The following is a 15,996-nucleotide window of genomic DNA, read 5'->3' on the forward strand; positions in this document are numbered from 1 at the left end:
GCTTCTCATGAGACTGATTATGGGCATAAAGAACTGCTAGCCGAAAATGAAGCAAAGTAGATCGCAGAGACATATTCCATCACACGAAAATCGGAATCACAACGCATGCGTTCCACTGTTGGAACGCAAGTGCCGAAACCGGAAATGCCCGAACTAATGCGTTCCACCAGTGGAACGCGGAAGGAAAAATGCCGCGATCAAACAATCAAGTCAGGAAAAAGGGCGCGAAATTCAAACTACATAAGAGAACACTTACAGCAAAGATCCACAGCAACTGAGGAAGCCTCCACAGGAGGCGAAACGCGTTTTGCTATCAGAGACAATCTCTACAAGATTTCCTTCAATAGTAAGGTCTTGTGATTTTTATATCTTTTGTGCACTTTATCAATAAAGCACTTTTTACTACCACAACTTACCTGTGAGAGGACAGCACCTTATTCATCACCTCCAGGCAGTATAAAGAAGGGAGTGGGAACCTAAATCCCACAACGCTGGAAGATTGAGCCTCACACTATAGGCTCCTGCTTTGTGAGTTTATTTCCACATACTTCCCTGATATTCATAGGAGATTTAGACAATATTGCACCATTATGTGTCTTTTTTTGTTTCATCTCTAGGTTACTTTAAATTCATTTTAAACAAGAAGATACTCCACCTTATATTGTATGTATTAACTGATACTCTGTTTATATTCAGAATTGTATCAGTAGAGTGTGTATTGTAATGAGATAGAGGGTACAGGAAAACGTTATGTTGTCAAGATCAATGTGGAACCAAAACCTACAAACTATAACACAACAAACAGACAAGCCGAATACCGATCCTTAGAATGGTGGGGTAAACAGTAGATTAGTCAGAAAGAAAACTGAAGTTAAGGACAGGAGAGATAGGGATAAACTATATAACCAGCCAAAGTCAAAGGGTACCATAGATCAGAAGAAATTAGAAAACTGACAAAATTCAGAAACCAGTAATAGGAGAAATAAGGAACACACTCTTGGGCTGTTAGAACCACAACAGGGCAACATGGTGTTGGAGAGGTGAATAGAAATAGGTAGTGCTTATTTTCTATAAGTCCATCTAATACTAGAGTTGGGTATGATTTATGGGTGATAGACCACTCCAGAACCTTCACCTATTTCTGATGTAGCCACTGGAGGATAAACTTGGCCTTATGCTTAGGGTAATTTTCAAGCTGGAAAGTCTAAGAGCGTCCCATGCACAGCCTTCGTGCAGAAAAATGTAAATTGTCTGCCAGTATTTTCTGATAACATGCTGCATTCATCTTGCCATCAATTTTCACAAGATTCCCCGTGCATTTAGAGCTCACATCCCCCAAAACATCAGTGAGCCACAACCATGCTTCACAGTGGGGATGGTATTCTTTTCATTATAGGCCTTGTTGACCCCTCTTCAAACATTGCACTTATGGTTGTGACCATAAAGCTCTATTTTGGTCTTGTCTTGTCACTCGAAATTACAGTGTGCAAAAAGCTGTGAGGCATGTCAAGGTGTCAAGGTGTCCAGCATAATGTAACTGGGATTTTTTGTGGCATTGGCACGGTAAAAGCTTTTTTCTAGCAACTCGACCATGCAGCTCATTTTTGTTCAAGTATCGTCATATTGTGATCTTTGAAAAAAACCAAAATAAAATCTATTTTTCCAGAGCAGCCTGCATTTCTCCTGAGGTCACCTGTGGGGTTTTCTTTGAATCCCAAACAATTATTTTGGCAGTTGTGGCTGAAATCTTTCTTGGTCTACCTGACCTTGGCTTGGGTTCAAGAGATCCCTGAATTTTCCACTTCTTAATAAGTGAGTGAACAGTACTGACTGGCATTTCAAGGCTTTGGGTATCTTTTTCTATCTTTATAAAGTTCCATTACCTTGTTACGCATGTCTTTTGACAGTCTTGGTAGTGTTGCCTGCCTTAGACTATAAATTATCTCAAATGCACACTGTGTTAAGCATATATGAGGAATTACAGCTGGGTTTTGCCTTTAGTGTAATGGATGTGGTGTCCAAATGGTATCTACTAATGTGCAAGCTATTCTGTCTCCCTTCTCCACTTCCACCCAATATATTGCACCGGAAAGGGGCACGTGAGTAAATAACTTGTGCAATAATTGTATCTTTATAATAAGTGAAAATAAGCGGGCTGGAATAAAAAGAAATTTTGAAGAGAGTTGAGTTGTGATATTTGAAATTTATACAGCATTTTCTGGCATAATAACGGTTTTAATTATAAATATTCTACCCCCATGAAAACAAAATATATTTCCATGCATTCAGCTCCCTGGTAACTTATTTAAGCAATGGCAAATGATTAACATTATAAAGGATATATACAAATTTGGAGATATTAACTCCGAAATATGTAAAAAAAAAAAAAATCACTTCTTTATTCAAACTGAAAAGAAGCGGTGACAGTTTGGACCATGTTCTTAGGCAAATTAATTGGAAGAGCTTCAGTTTTAGTCTCATTAAGTTTGTAATAAGATGTGTGATAATAATTAAGTCAAATTAGGGAGGGAGTTCATCAGTGTCAATACAATATTGTCACCAAATAACTAGATTGGATTAGTTTAGTAAGGAAAGAAGCTAATATGTTGGAAAAACGTGTGGTAATATAGATTAGGTTATAAGTCTGGACTTGTTGATTAATGCAGAGTCCCGTCTCTAATGGCTTTTTAAACTTCTTGAACTTTTGAAATTCAAATGTGATCATTAGCTGTCCTAAAGCTGAACAAGAGAGTTAAGGTAAGTTTTAAGAATCGTAAAATGACTGGAAAAGAGCAACAGAGAAGTACTCAATACATAGAGTCTTGGAGCCCAAAGTTGCAGCAGCAGAAGTGAGCAGTGCTGAGAGTCAGCCACACCCTGGTATCCCACTGTCTAATTTTAAGAACAGGTAGCGAGAAGCTTTGGTCTGTCTAGGCCCCAACCTAACTATGACCGGCCACATTGTAATAAATGCATATGTTCAGATGGAGCTGAAAAAGGGTCAACTTGAATGGGATGGAGAGAGAGGCAACTTAATACTTCAGACTGAGAGGGGTCAACCAATGTTTGGCCTCAAGGTGATTTGTCAGTCCCTTTCTGCCTGTGATGAGGAAAATGCTGAAATGCATACATTCTTGCAGGACTTTGAGAAAAAGCTCATAGTAAACCATTATCCAGGAAGTTGACTGGGTGCTCTTTCTGCAAAATACTTTGATGGTTGAATATGCAGCAGCCTTTCAGGGGTCAGATGGAGAGGAGGCTCTTGACTATACTTTAGTAAAAAGAACATTACTGTACAGATATGTTCTGAATGTAGACACCTACAGAGGTTCAATGGGGAATGACTGAGGGAAACCGACACCAACACTAAGTGGGGCAGCAGTATAGAGAAGTTCTACAAACTAATGATGCTTAGTACATGAATCACCACCTTTCAGTAGCTACAACAATTAGACCTACTCAGTTCTACCAGCATGGCAGGAATGAAATATGCCACTGGACACAAGAGAGGAAACCTATCACTTTGTCAGAGACTGCCAGGCTAGCAGATGTGTTTGTGAGTGCAATTGTGGTGTCTGTTCAAGACCACCTCAGTATGGCCTCTTTTTCACGAGGCAGTAATGTGATGACTCTGTGCAGAGCCTTCTGTTGGTTAAATAGAAATGTGTCAATTAGTACATCAGTATACAAACAAGTGCAACCAAGATACACATATTTTATATGTATTTATCTTTATTTTTTTGCCATATAATAAACAATGGTACCTGTATTATATATGTGATGAGTTAAATAAGGTTGCTTGTTCTTCACTTGTTATCTATGTTTATCTACAAATGCTTATCACGTATGTATTAAAGATTAAGTCACTAAAGATGAGTCCTTATTCAAAATAAATGATTTATAGTTCTCTTGGTTAGAAGAGAGTTGGGTCCTGTTTTTTCTGCAATATGAATTAAAAACAATGTTGGAAGGATCAATAGAAGTGTAATAAAAGATTGTGATATTTGAAATGTAAATGTCCTGTCACAGTTATTTTGCATAATTCAATATTTAGTTTACTTTTTCATCCATTACAGAAATATTTGTGAGACAAAACATTTTATAGATTATAAGGAATCTATTAGTTTTGCCTCACAATATAAATATTTACAGCAGTGCCAAAAAAAAGTTTGGTTATGATACACATATAATAAAAAAAAAAAAAGAAGTAATTTAGGTGGAAAAGACAGAATGTTTTTGAAGCTTTGAATGCTAATTTCTGATGTTTGAAAAACAAAACAGTCAAATAACCTACTCATGGCTCTTTGAAACAAATCTGGTGGCATTTGTGGCATTGCAAATTTCTAAACAAGTTACCAAAATGTGAATAATGTATTTTTATGGAAATAGTGTCAGTGTACACCTGGTATGCCAGATATATGTTCAATATGAAAAAATAAAGGCTATAACAGCCGTCTGAAAGGATCCCCTTTACTGTATTAAGAATCCCTTTCTTACATTACCCTATAAAGCAACTAGAATACATATGTAAATATTGATGTACAAAAGTTGATGTACAGATTGGAAACTGCCCATGACAGACATTCATAGATACAGAGGGATACAATGGGACCCTTATAGAGAAATGTGTTCAGGACTGAAACAAAGGGCAGTTCATTCCAGGAAAATTTTCAGGGTTATTTAATAAAGTGAGAATTTAAAGTGAATTCTAAGTGAATTTCAAATTTAAGGTCTAACTAGACAAACTGGAAAACTTCTCTCAGTCAGCTCGGCTTTCAGTTTGGCTACTCTGTCCTTAATTTTGAAATTAATGATCATGCCATTGTACAGAACACTGGTGAGACCTCACTTGGAGTACTGTACACAGTACCGGAGACCGTATCTCCAGGAGGATATTGATACTTTAGAGAGAGTTAAAGGGACACTATAGTCACCTAAACAACCTTAGCTTAATGAAGCAGTTTTGGTGTATAGAACATGCCCCTGCAGCCTCACTGCTCAATCCTCTGCCATTTAGGAGTTAAATCCCTTTGTTTATGAACCCTAGTCACACCTCCCTGCATGTGACTTGCACAGCCTTCCATAAACACTTCCTGTAAAGAGAGTCCTATTTAGGCTTTCTTTCTTGCAAGTTCTGTTAATTTAAGATTTTCTTATCCCCTGCTATGTTAATAGCTTGCTAGACCCTGCAAGAGCCTCCTGTATGTGATTATTAAGTGATTAAGTTCAATTTAGAGATTGAGATACAATTATTTAAGGTAAATTACATCTGTTTGAAAGTGAAACCAGTTTTTTTTTTCATGCAGGCTCTGTCAATCATAGCCAGGGGAGGTGTGGCTAGGGCTGCATAAACAGAAACAAAGTGATTTAACTCCTAAATGACAGTGAATTGAGCAGTGAAATTGCAGGGGAATGGTCTATACAGTAAAACTGCTTTATTTAGCTAAAGTAATTTAGGTGATTATAGTGTTCCTTTAAGAGAAGGGCTACTAAACTGGTTCATGGATTGCAGGGTAAAACTTACCAGGAAGGGTTAAAGGAACTTGGCATGTATAGCTTGGAGGAAAGACGATACAGGGGGGATATGATAGAAACATTAAAATACATAAAGGGAATCAACACAGTAAAGGAGGAGACTATATTTAAAAGAAGGATAACTACCACAACAAGAGGACATAGTCTTAAATTAGAAGGGCAAAGGTTTAAAAATATTTTCTGGAAGTATTACTTTACTGAGAGGGTAGTGAATGCATGGAATAGCCTTGCAGCTGACGTTTTAGAGGTTAACACAGTGAGGGAGTTTAAGCATGCGTGGGATAGGCATAAGGCTATCCTAGACTTAAGATAAGGCCAGGGACTAATTAAAAGTATTTAAAAAATATTGGGCAGACTAGATGGGCCGAATGGTTCTTATCTGCCGTCACATTCTATGTTACTATGTTTTACTTTGAATTCTCACTTTAGTAGACAACCCCGTTTCTTTTATTTTGCTTTCATTTAAAAAAGAAAAATGAACATTTTGGAATTAAGTAATTAATGGTAACATTACTAGACATTATAAAATACTAAAAAAAATTATAAAATAGTACATTACGTTTATAATAATCATTTTTATTGTTAAAAACTATCTGTGACTTTTTTTTTTACAAATATTAAATGTTTGTATCACATTTTCAAATATAGTTGCATGAATCATTTAATGTAATATAACAGTTCAACAGTGAAAAAAAATTACCTGAACTTGAGACTGATACTTCTTGTGGATTACTTGTGGAGGCGGCTGTAAGAAATCACAAACAACCTTACTAAAAAATGAGAGGTTTGCATTTTACATTGTTTGCTTCTCTCTTTTAATGACAAACAAAAATACTTTTTTCTTTTTTTTTTAATGGTTCATTATTTTAAATGTTCTTAATTTAGAATGAATGTTATTTTGCTTTATCATTACATTATAAAAAAAATGTTTGCTTACATCATTATCATTTACATTTAAAGCATTACAGGAGACATTGTTGCTATATGTTATTTACTACATACCTCCAAAGCAACAACAACAAAAAACAGCCAATGGAATAAAAAACATAAAAGAAGCCTTAAGCTTTATGCACACTTCCTATTTCTTTGCTGCTTAACCTCCAGGTTAACATATTGTTTTTACTTGTTCTTATTTAGCTGTTATATGATTGTGATTTGCTGTCTTTTTTGTCAAAAGGCTCTCAGAGCACTCTAATTGGTTGGCTAGTAATCACAATACTCTTGCATAATATTTCTACTACAAATTTTACTACAGGATGCAATAGCTGATACAGTGTGGGAAAACGACGTGTGGCTTAGGAAGGTTAAATATATAAATTAGTGATATGGGGGTCGTTGGCCTTTCATTTACATAGTTACATAGTTACATAGCTGAAAAGAGACTTGCGTCCATCAAGTTCAGCCTTCCTCACATATGTTTTTGCTGTTGATCCAAAAGAAGGCAAAAAACCCAGTCTGAAGCGCTTCCAATTTTGCAACAAACTAGGAAAAAATTCCTTCTTGACCATAAAATAGCAGTCAGATGTCTCCTTGGATCAATCAGCTATCACCCCACTAATTAGAAATGATATCCCTGTAGGTTATGTGTTTGCAAATATTTATCCAATTGCAGTCCTGGAATCTCTCCATCCTGGAGCCGAATAGGGGACTTGCTCTATCCACTCCCAGGGACTGGACGACACTCAGTCCTGGGAGCTCTAGTCCTTACAAGGACTTTCCCCGATGTATGCTGGAACAAGCTGGAACAGTGATTAGCCCTTTCCCCTACAAGTAACCAGACGACACAGAGTTCTGGGAGTTCAAGCTGGAATGTTTTAATCTGGCCATCTTGTTTGTTTCATTTCAAACCCATTGTGTTGGTGTATAGAGCCAAAAAGATTAGAATTGTGTCGATGCCCCAATATTTATGGACCTGACTGTATGTGTACCTCCCTCCCACTAGTTTTCAATCTCCTCCAACTTTCTAGCCAACCTGTCCCCGAGCACAACAGAACAGGTAGTATATCTGAAAATACTACCTTGGAGGTAGTTTTCTTCAGATTACTTCCTAATTCTCTATACTCACTCGTCAGGACTCTCCATCTTCCTCTTACTTTGTCTTTGGTACTTACATGGACCATGACAGCTGGGTCCTCTCCAGCCCCTTCCAATAATCATTGAACTCTGTCAGCAACAGGCAGAACGCAAACACACGAGAGACCGCAAACTGTCCATCTGATGCAAACAGAGCAGCAGATTACCCTACTAATACTCTCTTAATAATGGAGTCCCCTACCACCACAACCTCTCTAGTCTTTCTTATATTCTCAGTCATACCCATAATAGATGTTTCCCAGATGTTAGAAAGAATAACTCTGTCCAATACAGCTACTCCTGAACTGATGCTCCTAACATCTTCACTCAAACACGAAAAATCAGGACTAGCCAAACCTTTTCTTCCCCCCCCCCCACTCGCCACCCTATTACCTCATGACACTTTCACCCAAATACCTGCCTGTTCCCCTGCTGTCTTATTTCCTCCCACCGGACAAGACGCCCCACTAAACTTTGCTCAGTGAGCAGCAGGCCCCTTTGGAGATTGTCAATTTGTCTCAATGCTGCAATTTGCTTCTCCTTTTGCCTAGAAATAAATGGGATCACAGATCTTTATGTCCCAAATCCCAGCAGATAATGAAAGTGTTTGAGAGGTGGTGAAAAAAGATATAGATGCAGTAGGTGATGAAAGTTCATTATTATGATTCCGCATTACACACATTACAAACTAGAATTATGCTATTTTATTACATATTTGCCACATACTTTGCACTTGTATATAAAATGTTCCTGTACTTTTCGCATATATCATTATTATTGATTATTTTATGTAAAATATTCTAACTTTTTTTTTCCAAATTGCAAAGCCATCTTTTTGAATGGTAAATAAAAAAAAAAGTGTAAATAAGAATTTAACGTTTTGCGGTCTTATTTTATAATATTGTTGCCTTTCCATTTATAGGAGTGCATAGCGCTTGAATATCCTTGTAAAATTAGCCACTGTGAACCTGGAAGTTCTGTCTGTCAGGGGGATCCAGGCCTGGCAGGTATCCTCCCTTGTAAAATTGCTATTTAATATATTGCCTCTTCGGAAATACAGTTGCAATAAAAAGTATGTGAACCCTTTGGAATGATATGGATTTCTGCACAAATTGGTCATAACATGTGATCTGATCATCATCTAAGTCACAACAATAGACAATCACAGTCTGCTTAAACTAATAACACACAAAGAATTAAATGTTGCCATGTATTTATTGAACACACCATGTAAACATTCATGGTGAAGGTGGAAAAAGTATGTGAATCCCTAGACTAATGACATCTCCAAGAGCTAATTGGAGTGAGATGTCAGCCAACTGGAGTCCAATCGATGAGATGAGATTGGAGGTGTTGGTTACAGCTGCCCTGCCCTATAAAAAACACACACCAGTTCTGGGTTTGCTTTTCACAAGAAGCATTGCCTGATGTGAATGATGCTTCGCACAAAAGAGCTCTCAGAAGACCTACGATTAAGAATTGTTGACTTGCATTAAGCTGGAAAGGGTTATAAAGGTATCTCCAAAAGCCTTGCTGTTCATCAGTCCACGGTAAGACAAATTGTCTATAAATGGAGAAAGTTCAGCACTGCTGCTACTCTCCCTAGGAGTGGCCGTCCTGTAAAGATGACTGCAAGAGCATAGTGCAGACTACTCAATGAGGTGAAGAAGAATCCTAGAGTGTCAGCTAAAGACTTACAAAAGTCACTGTTAGTGAATCTACAATATGTAAAACACTAACCAAGAATGGATTTCATGGGAGGATACCACAGAGGAAGCCACTGCTGTCCAAACAAAACATTGCTGCACGTTTACAGTTTGCACAAGAGCACCTGGATGTTCCACAGCAGTACTGGCAAAATATTCTGTGGACAGATGAAACCAAAGTTGAGTTGTTTGGAAGAAACACACAACACTATGTGTGGCGAAAAAGAGGCACAGCACACCAACATCAAAACCTCATCCCAACTGTGAAGTATGGTGGTGGGGGCATCATGGTTTGGGGCTGCTTTGCTGCGTCAGGGCCTGGACGGATTGCTATCATCGAAGGAAAAATGAATTCCCAAGTTTATCAAGACATTTTGCAGGAGAACTTAAGGCCATCTGTCTACCAGCTAAAGCTCAACAGAAGATAGGTGTTGCAACAGGACAATGACCCAAAGCATAGAAGTAAATCAACTCCATCATTAAGAATGGCTTAAACAGAAGAAAATATGCCTTCTGAAGTGGCCCAGTCAGAGTTCTGACCTCAACCCGATTGACATGCTGTGGCATTATTTATTTATTTATTTATAAAAAATTCTTAAGAAACGCAGTCTTATTACCCATAGGGTCTCGATGCGCATACCAGCAATAAAAAACAGACAAAACAATATCCAGCAAACAACAGCATTATAATCACATGCATTTGGACCAGGTTAAAAAATTTCATGTCATCCCGTACGCCTGAGCAAATAAAGCTGTTTTTAAGCTCCGGCGGAACTTCAGTAGATCATTCTCAAGTCTTAATGTCAGAGGCAGGGAGTTCCAAAATTGCGCTCCCTGAACTTCACTCGTTCTCCCTCCGCACTTTTTCTTTTTAAAATTTGGAATCTTCAATAAGGCTAAATCAGCCGATCTCAAGGATCGACTGGGAGCATAGCGTGTGAATTTATCCTTCAGATAGTCTGGTCCCATACCATGGACTGCCTTAAATACCAAACAACCATTTTTAAACAGAACCCGTTCACGAACGGGCAGCCAATGCAAGGCTCTTAATGATGGAGTGATATGGTCATTGCGGGCCACACCCGTAAGTAGCCTTGCAGCTGCGTTCTGTATCAACTGTAGCTTGTGTATGATGTTCTGAGGCAGTCCAAGGTACAGAGCATTGCAGTAGTCCAATCGGCTACCGATGATGGCACTGACCACCGAGATTTGATCAGAGGAGGCAATGAATCTAAAAATAGACCTCAGAAGCCTCAGGTGGTAGTGGCAAGAGCTTACCACCTGATTAATCTGGGGCTTCATTGTCAACCTGGAGTCGAAAATGACTCCCAGATCTCTGACCTTGGTGGCAGGACTCGGAGGTGGAGAAAACGAGTCCGGCCATGAGGGAAAGCTACTATTCACCTCCTGGTTACTGAAGATGATGCATTCAGTTTTGGAGCCATTAAGTTTTAGATAATTGGCTCCCATCCACGACTGGATATCCTGTAGGCAGGAAGAAAGATTGATTTGATCCTCCTTTTTCTTGGCCAGGCGAAAATACAACTGGGTATCGTCGGCATAGATATGATAGGGAAGCGTGTGGCGGCGGATGATATGGGTCAGTGGCCTCATATAGATGTTAAACAGGATTGGAGATAAGGCCGAACCCTGGGGGACTCCACATGTCAGGGAGATGTTAGAGGAGTAAAATGTCTCCAATTTTACCCTTTGAACCCTGTCGTGGAGAAACGAGGTCACCCAAGCCAACGCCCTGTCATCCACACCAGCCACAGTAAATAGCCTCTCTGTCAATCTATCATGATCGATAGTATCGAAGGCCGCCGATAAATCCAGGAGTACCAGGGCAATTTCCTCCCCTCTGTCCAAGGCCCACAGGAGATCGTCGTGGACTTTAACCAGGGCAGTTTCTGTCCCTCTGCCAGGTCGAAATCCCGATTGGAAGTCATCCAGAATGTGATTAGACTCCAGGTGAGGCTGAATTTGCCATACCGCCGCTCTCTCGATGATCTTGGCCAAAAAAGGCAAGGTGGAAATAGGTCGATTGTTGCTCAACTCGGAGCGTGGCACAGTTGGTGTCTTCAGCAGAGGGATAACCACAGCCTGCTTCAGAATGCCAGGCACAACTCCGGTGGCAAATGACATACTAACAATGTCTGCAATATAAGGGGCCAGAACATCAGCGGCATCCTTCACCAGCTGAGCAGTGCAGGGATCCAGCGATGAGGACGATGCCCTGAGAGACTTGAGGATGATCAAAATCTTGGGTGTACTAACGGGTTTAAAATTCGAGAACATCGAACCATCATAGGGTGTAAAAGTTTCTGCATCAGGTTCCACCACTATGTTGCTCCTAATTAGATCTATTTTTTGTTTAAAAAAGTGAGAAAGGGATTCGCAAAACTTTTGAGATGTTTCTTCTTGGGGAAGCGAACAGTTAGGATTTGCTAGGAGGTTTGTTGTGCGAAAAAGCTCTGCCGCTGAGTTTTTCGCTTTTGTAATCTTATCTGTGAAATATTGTTTTTTCGTATTTTTAATACTAGATTTATATAATTTTAAAGATTTTAGATATTCCAGTTTAAGGTCGGCATTGTAATCTTTTCACCACCGTTTTTCAGCTGCTCGACATCGCCATTTCATCTCTCTGGTCACCTGATTAAACCAGGGAGGGTTTTTATCTACTTGTCTTTCTAGACAAGTTTTTTTCATAGGGGCTAGAAGCTCTATTGATTCTTCAATCACTGAATTAAACAGTAAGATTTTCTCTTCTACTGTATGGGAATCATGAAATTTAATGGGGTCCATTTTGCTGGAAAAAGTTGTGCTAAGAAGAGGTCCGGTGACTTTGGAAATATCTCGAGACCATGTGCAGATATTATTTCTTTTTGGGATGTGGGGGATTTTCTTCATTTCAACACCTACTGCCTCAAACTTGATCAAATTATGATCACTCCAGGCCGTGGGTTGAGGAGTAGCAGTCGAGGAAATCAACCCATTGTGAAAAATCCAATCTAGTGTATGTCCGGTTCTATGTGTAGGGCCGGATACTGCTTGATTATACCCTATGGTTTTAGCGTAGAGTATTAAACTCTGGGCATGAGAGTCCGTAGGAGAATCAGCCCATAAGTTAAAGTCTCCCAAAATGATGGAGGAGGTAAACTTGAGACTTATAATAGTTAGCAGTTCAGATATCTCCTCCATAAAGACGGGGGTACTAGTATTGGGCGGATGATAAATAAGAGCTAGACCTGCCGTTTCCCTCTCAGTGCGCTGCCATAGGAGAGAGAGATATTCAAATGTGGTAAAGGATGTCACCTCCATCTCAATTTCCCTGATTTTAAGGTGTTCTTTAAAAATAATCGCAATCCCCCCGCCTCTTCTTGTGGCTCGATTACACATAAGTATGTGATATCCAGGGGGGGCCAATTCATCAAGACGAGGTGGGGTTGAGGGGGAAAACCATGTTTCTGTTAAAAACAAAAAATCAAGGTTATTATCCTTAATTACAATATTGATGGCCTCAGCGTTCTTAATTGCTGAGCGGGCATTCAATAGAGCACCCTTAAAAGACGGGCCATGATTACTCTTTAGAGTATTATTAGTCTTGCTAAGGTTGCTAGCCAAATTAAGAATAGTTTTAATCTGTGAGCTTCCATAGCGAGATAATATTTTATTTTTCTTTAATTTGAGGGCAGTACGAATATCTATTGGGCCATTAGTATTTAAAGCCTTCAAATCAGAGGCAGAGTAATTCAAGTTACTCATGTTGCTACAAGGTTTCAACAACTGAAGCACAATCTGCAGTTATATATAACAATAACAGATAACGACCAGGTTTACCAATTGTCAAAAATATGCGATCTTAACTTTTAGCAAAAATGATCAATAGCAAAAAAAAATGCATAGAGTAACACTTACAGTTGAAGACAGGCTAAAGTTAAAATTACCAAAATAAAAATAAAAATAGCAACAAAATAAATAGGTAAACAATAAGAAAATAAAAATAGGGGGGGAAAATTAATAAAAACAAGTAAGAAGTAAATAAATTGTCGTTGGTCCGCCCGTCCCGCCCGTCCGGGGCACGGACGGGCACAGACGGGCTTCCCTCTGGCGCGCCTCTGGTGCGCCTCTGGCGCGCCTCTGCGCAGCGCGCGGTGGCAAATAAGGGGATACCAAACCCCTCCTCCTGGTAACAGGGTTGGCTCCGCCCACAGTGGTGCTGTCAATCAAGATGGCCACCAAAATGGAAAAAAAAAAAAAATAGGTGGTTTTAAAAAATAAATATAAACAGTGGTGTCCGCGGTCTTCCCCGCCTGGGCAGAGTGCAAGTTCAAAGTGCAAAATGATGATGAAGGTGCTGAAGTGCAGTGGTCACAGCCACGTTTGAAAAGCTGGAGCTGGAGCTATTGTTCATACACAGCGCGCGGTGGCAAATAAGGGGATACCAAACCCCTCCTCCTGGTAACAGGGTTGGCTCCGCCCACAGTGGTGCTGTCAATCAAGATGGCCACCAAAATGAAAAAAAAAAAAAAAATAGGTGGTTTTAAAAAATAAATATAAACAGTGGTGTCCGCGGTCTTCCCCGCCTGGGCAGAGTGCAAGTTCAAAGTGCAAAATGATGATGAAGGTGCTGAAGTGCAGTGGTCACAGCCACGTTTGAAAAGCTGGAGCTGGAGCTATTGTTCATACACAGCGCGCGGTGGCAAATAAGGGGATACCAAACCCCTCCTCCTGGTAACAGGGTTGGCTCCGCCCACAGTGGTGCTGTCAATCAAGATGGCCACCAAAATGGAAAAAAAAATAAAAATAGGTGGTTTTAAAAAATAAATATAAACAGTGGTGTCCGCGGTCTTCCCCGCCTGGGCAGAGTGCAAGTTCAAAGTGCAAAATGATGATGAAGGTGCTGAAGTGCAGTGGTCACAGCCACGTTTGAAAAGCTGGAGCTGGAGCTATTGTTCATACACAGCGCGCGGTGGCAAATAAGGGGATACCAAACCCCTCCTCCTGGTAACAGGGTTGGCTCCGCCCACAGTGGTGCTGTCAATCAAGATGGCCACCAAAATGAAAAAAAAAAAAAAATAGGTGGTTTTAAAAAATAAATATAAACAGTGGTGTCCGCGGTCTTCCCCGCCTGGGCAGAGTGCAAGTTCAAAGTGCAAAATGATGATGAAGGTGCTGAAGTGCAGTGGTCACAGCCACGTTTGAAAAGCTGGAGCTGGAGCTATTGTTCATACACAGCGCGCGGTGGTAAATAAGGGGATACCAAACCCCTCCTCCTGGTAACAGGGTTGGCTCCGCCCACAGTGGTGCTGTCAATCAAGATGGTTTGACCTCAAGAAGGCATGACCTCAAGAAAGCGATTCACACCAGACATCCCAAGAATATTGCCGAACTGAAACAGTTCTGTAAAGAGGAATGGTCAAGAATTACTCCTGACCGTTGTGCACGTCTGATCTGCAACTACAGGAAACGTTTGGTTGAAGTTATTGCTGTCAAAGGAGGTTCAACCAGTTATTAAATCCATGGGTTCACATACTTTTTCCACCTGCACTGTGAATGTTTACATGGTGTGTTCAATAAAAACATGGCAACATTTCATTCTTTGTGTGTTCTTAGTTTAAGCAGACTGTGATTGTCTATTGTTGTGACTTAGATGATGATCAGATCACATTTTATGACCAATTTGTGCAGAAATCCATATCATTCCAAAGGGTTCACATACTTTTTCTTGCAACTGTATATACAAAACAATACAGCCTGCTAGGAAGAGTATGCACTGCCTGGAAGTACAAACCAGTTTAACGCCTTAAGGACCAATATTCTGGAATAAAAGGGAATCATGACATGTCACACATGTCATGTGTCCTTAAGGGTTTTAATGTTTTCCCATGGTGCTGTCACTGGGTTACTAGATCAACACTATGACTCATTCAATAAGAAGAGCATTTGATGTGGTCTGCATTTCCCAAAGCTCTGTCTCACTGGGCTGCAGTGGAGCCTGTCAGCAACATCCATTGGACCCAGGGCCGGACTGGGAATTAAAAGCTGCCCTGGAAAAAAAATATTTACCAGCCCCATAATGCGTCGCTCCAGCACAGTGTGCAGATACAGTGTTAGAACAGATAACGTAAAATTAAAAATTACTCTAACGTAAAAAGCGCACTCATAGGCTTCAAAATAAACAAAAGTGCAGATTTATTTTAAGCAGATGTGAATCCCTGGTGGTCGCAGTGGTGAGAGTGAACTCTAGCCCGTAGCTCCAGGGCTAGAGTTCACCCTCGTGAGAGATGGAGCGTTGGCGTGGTAACTGCGGAAACGCTCTGTGCTCGTGCAAGAAGGACCCAGGGGAGCTGCTAGAGCTCCCTGGGTCCTCTCTTCCTCCCTCCCCTGCCGGCTGCCCGCACGGTGCCTGCGGAACAGGGAGGGAGATCGTCCAGCAGGGGAAAGCCTCGTGGGGTGGGGGGGGATTGCCTCGTTGCCCCCCCATCCACCAGTGTTATATACAGCCCCTCTGTGTGCCTTTTTGTCTCCCCCCAGTCACTCTGTATGTTTCTTTCTCCCCCTCACTGCTCCACTGTGTCAATGTCTCCCCTCTCCTTCCCAGTCTCTATCCCCCTCTGCCTCTTTATCCCCCTCCCTTGTGTGTCTCTCCCTCCTCCACACCTCTCTTCCTCCCCACTTT

The 15,996-nt window shown here is 40.4% G+C and overlaps 1 protein-coding gene across 1 annotated transcript in view; it reads right to left on the reverse strand.

Annotated features, from left to right (window-relative positions):
* Nucleotides 1-15,996, reverse strand: part of LOC134586284 (scavenger receptor cysteine-rich domain-containing group B protein-like) — a 114,110-nt gene that overhangs the window by 8,595 nt on the left and 89,519 nt on the right. Inside the window, exon 9 of the mRNA XM_063441771.1 lies at nt 6,236-6,280. Coding sequence (XP_063297841.1) covers nt 6,236-6,280 — 45 coding nt within the window. The remainder of the gene's footprint in view (nt 1-6,235; nt 6,281-15,996) is intronic.

This window comes from Pelobates fuscus, chromosome 2 (genome assembly GCF_036172605.1).
Source record: "Pelobates fuscus isolate aPelFus1 chromosome 2, aPelFus1.pri, whole genome shotgun sequence".
NCBI classification, from domain to species: domain Eukaryota; kingdom Metazoa; phylum Chordata; class Amphibia; order Anura; family Pelobatidae; genus Pelobates; species Pelobates fuscus.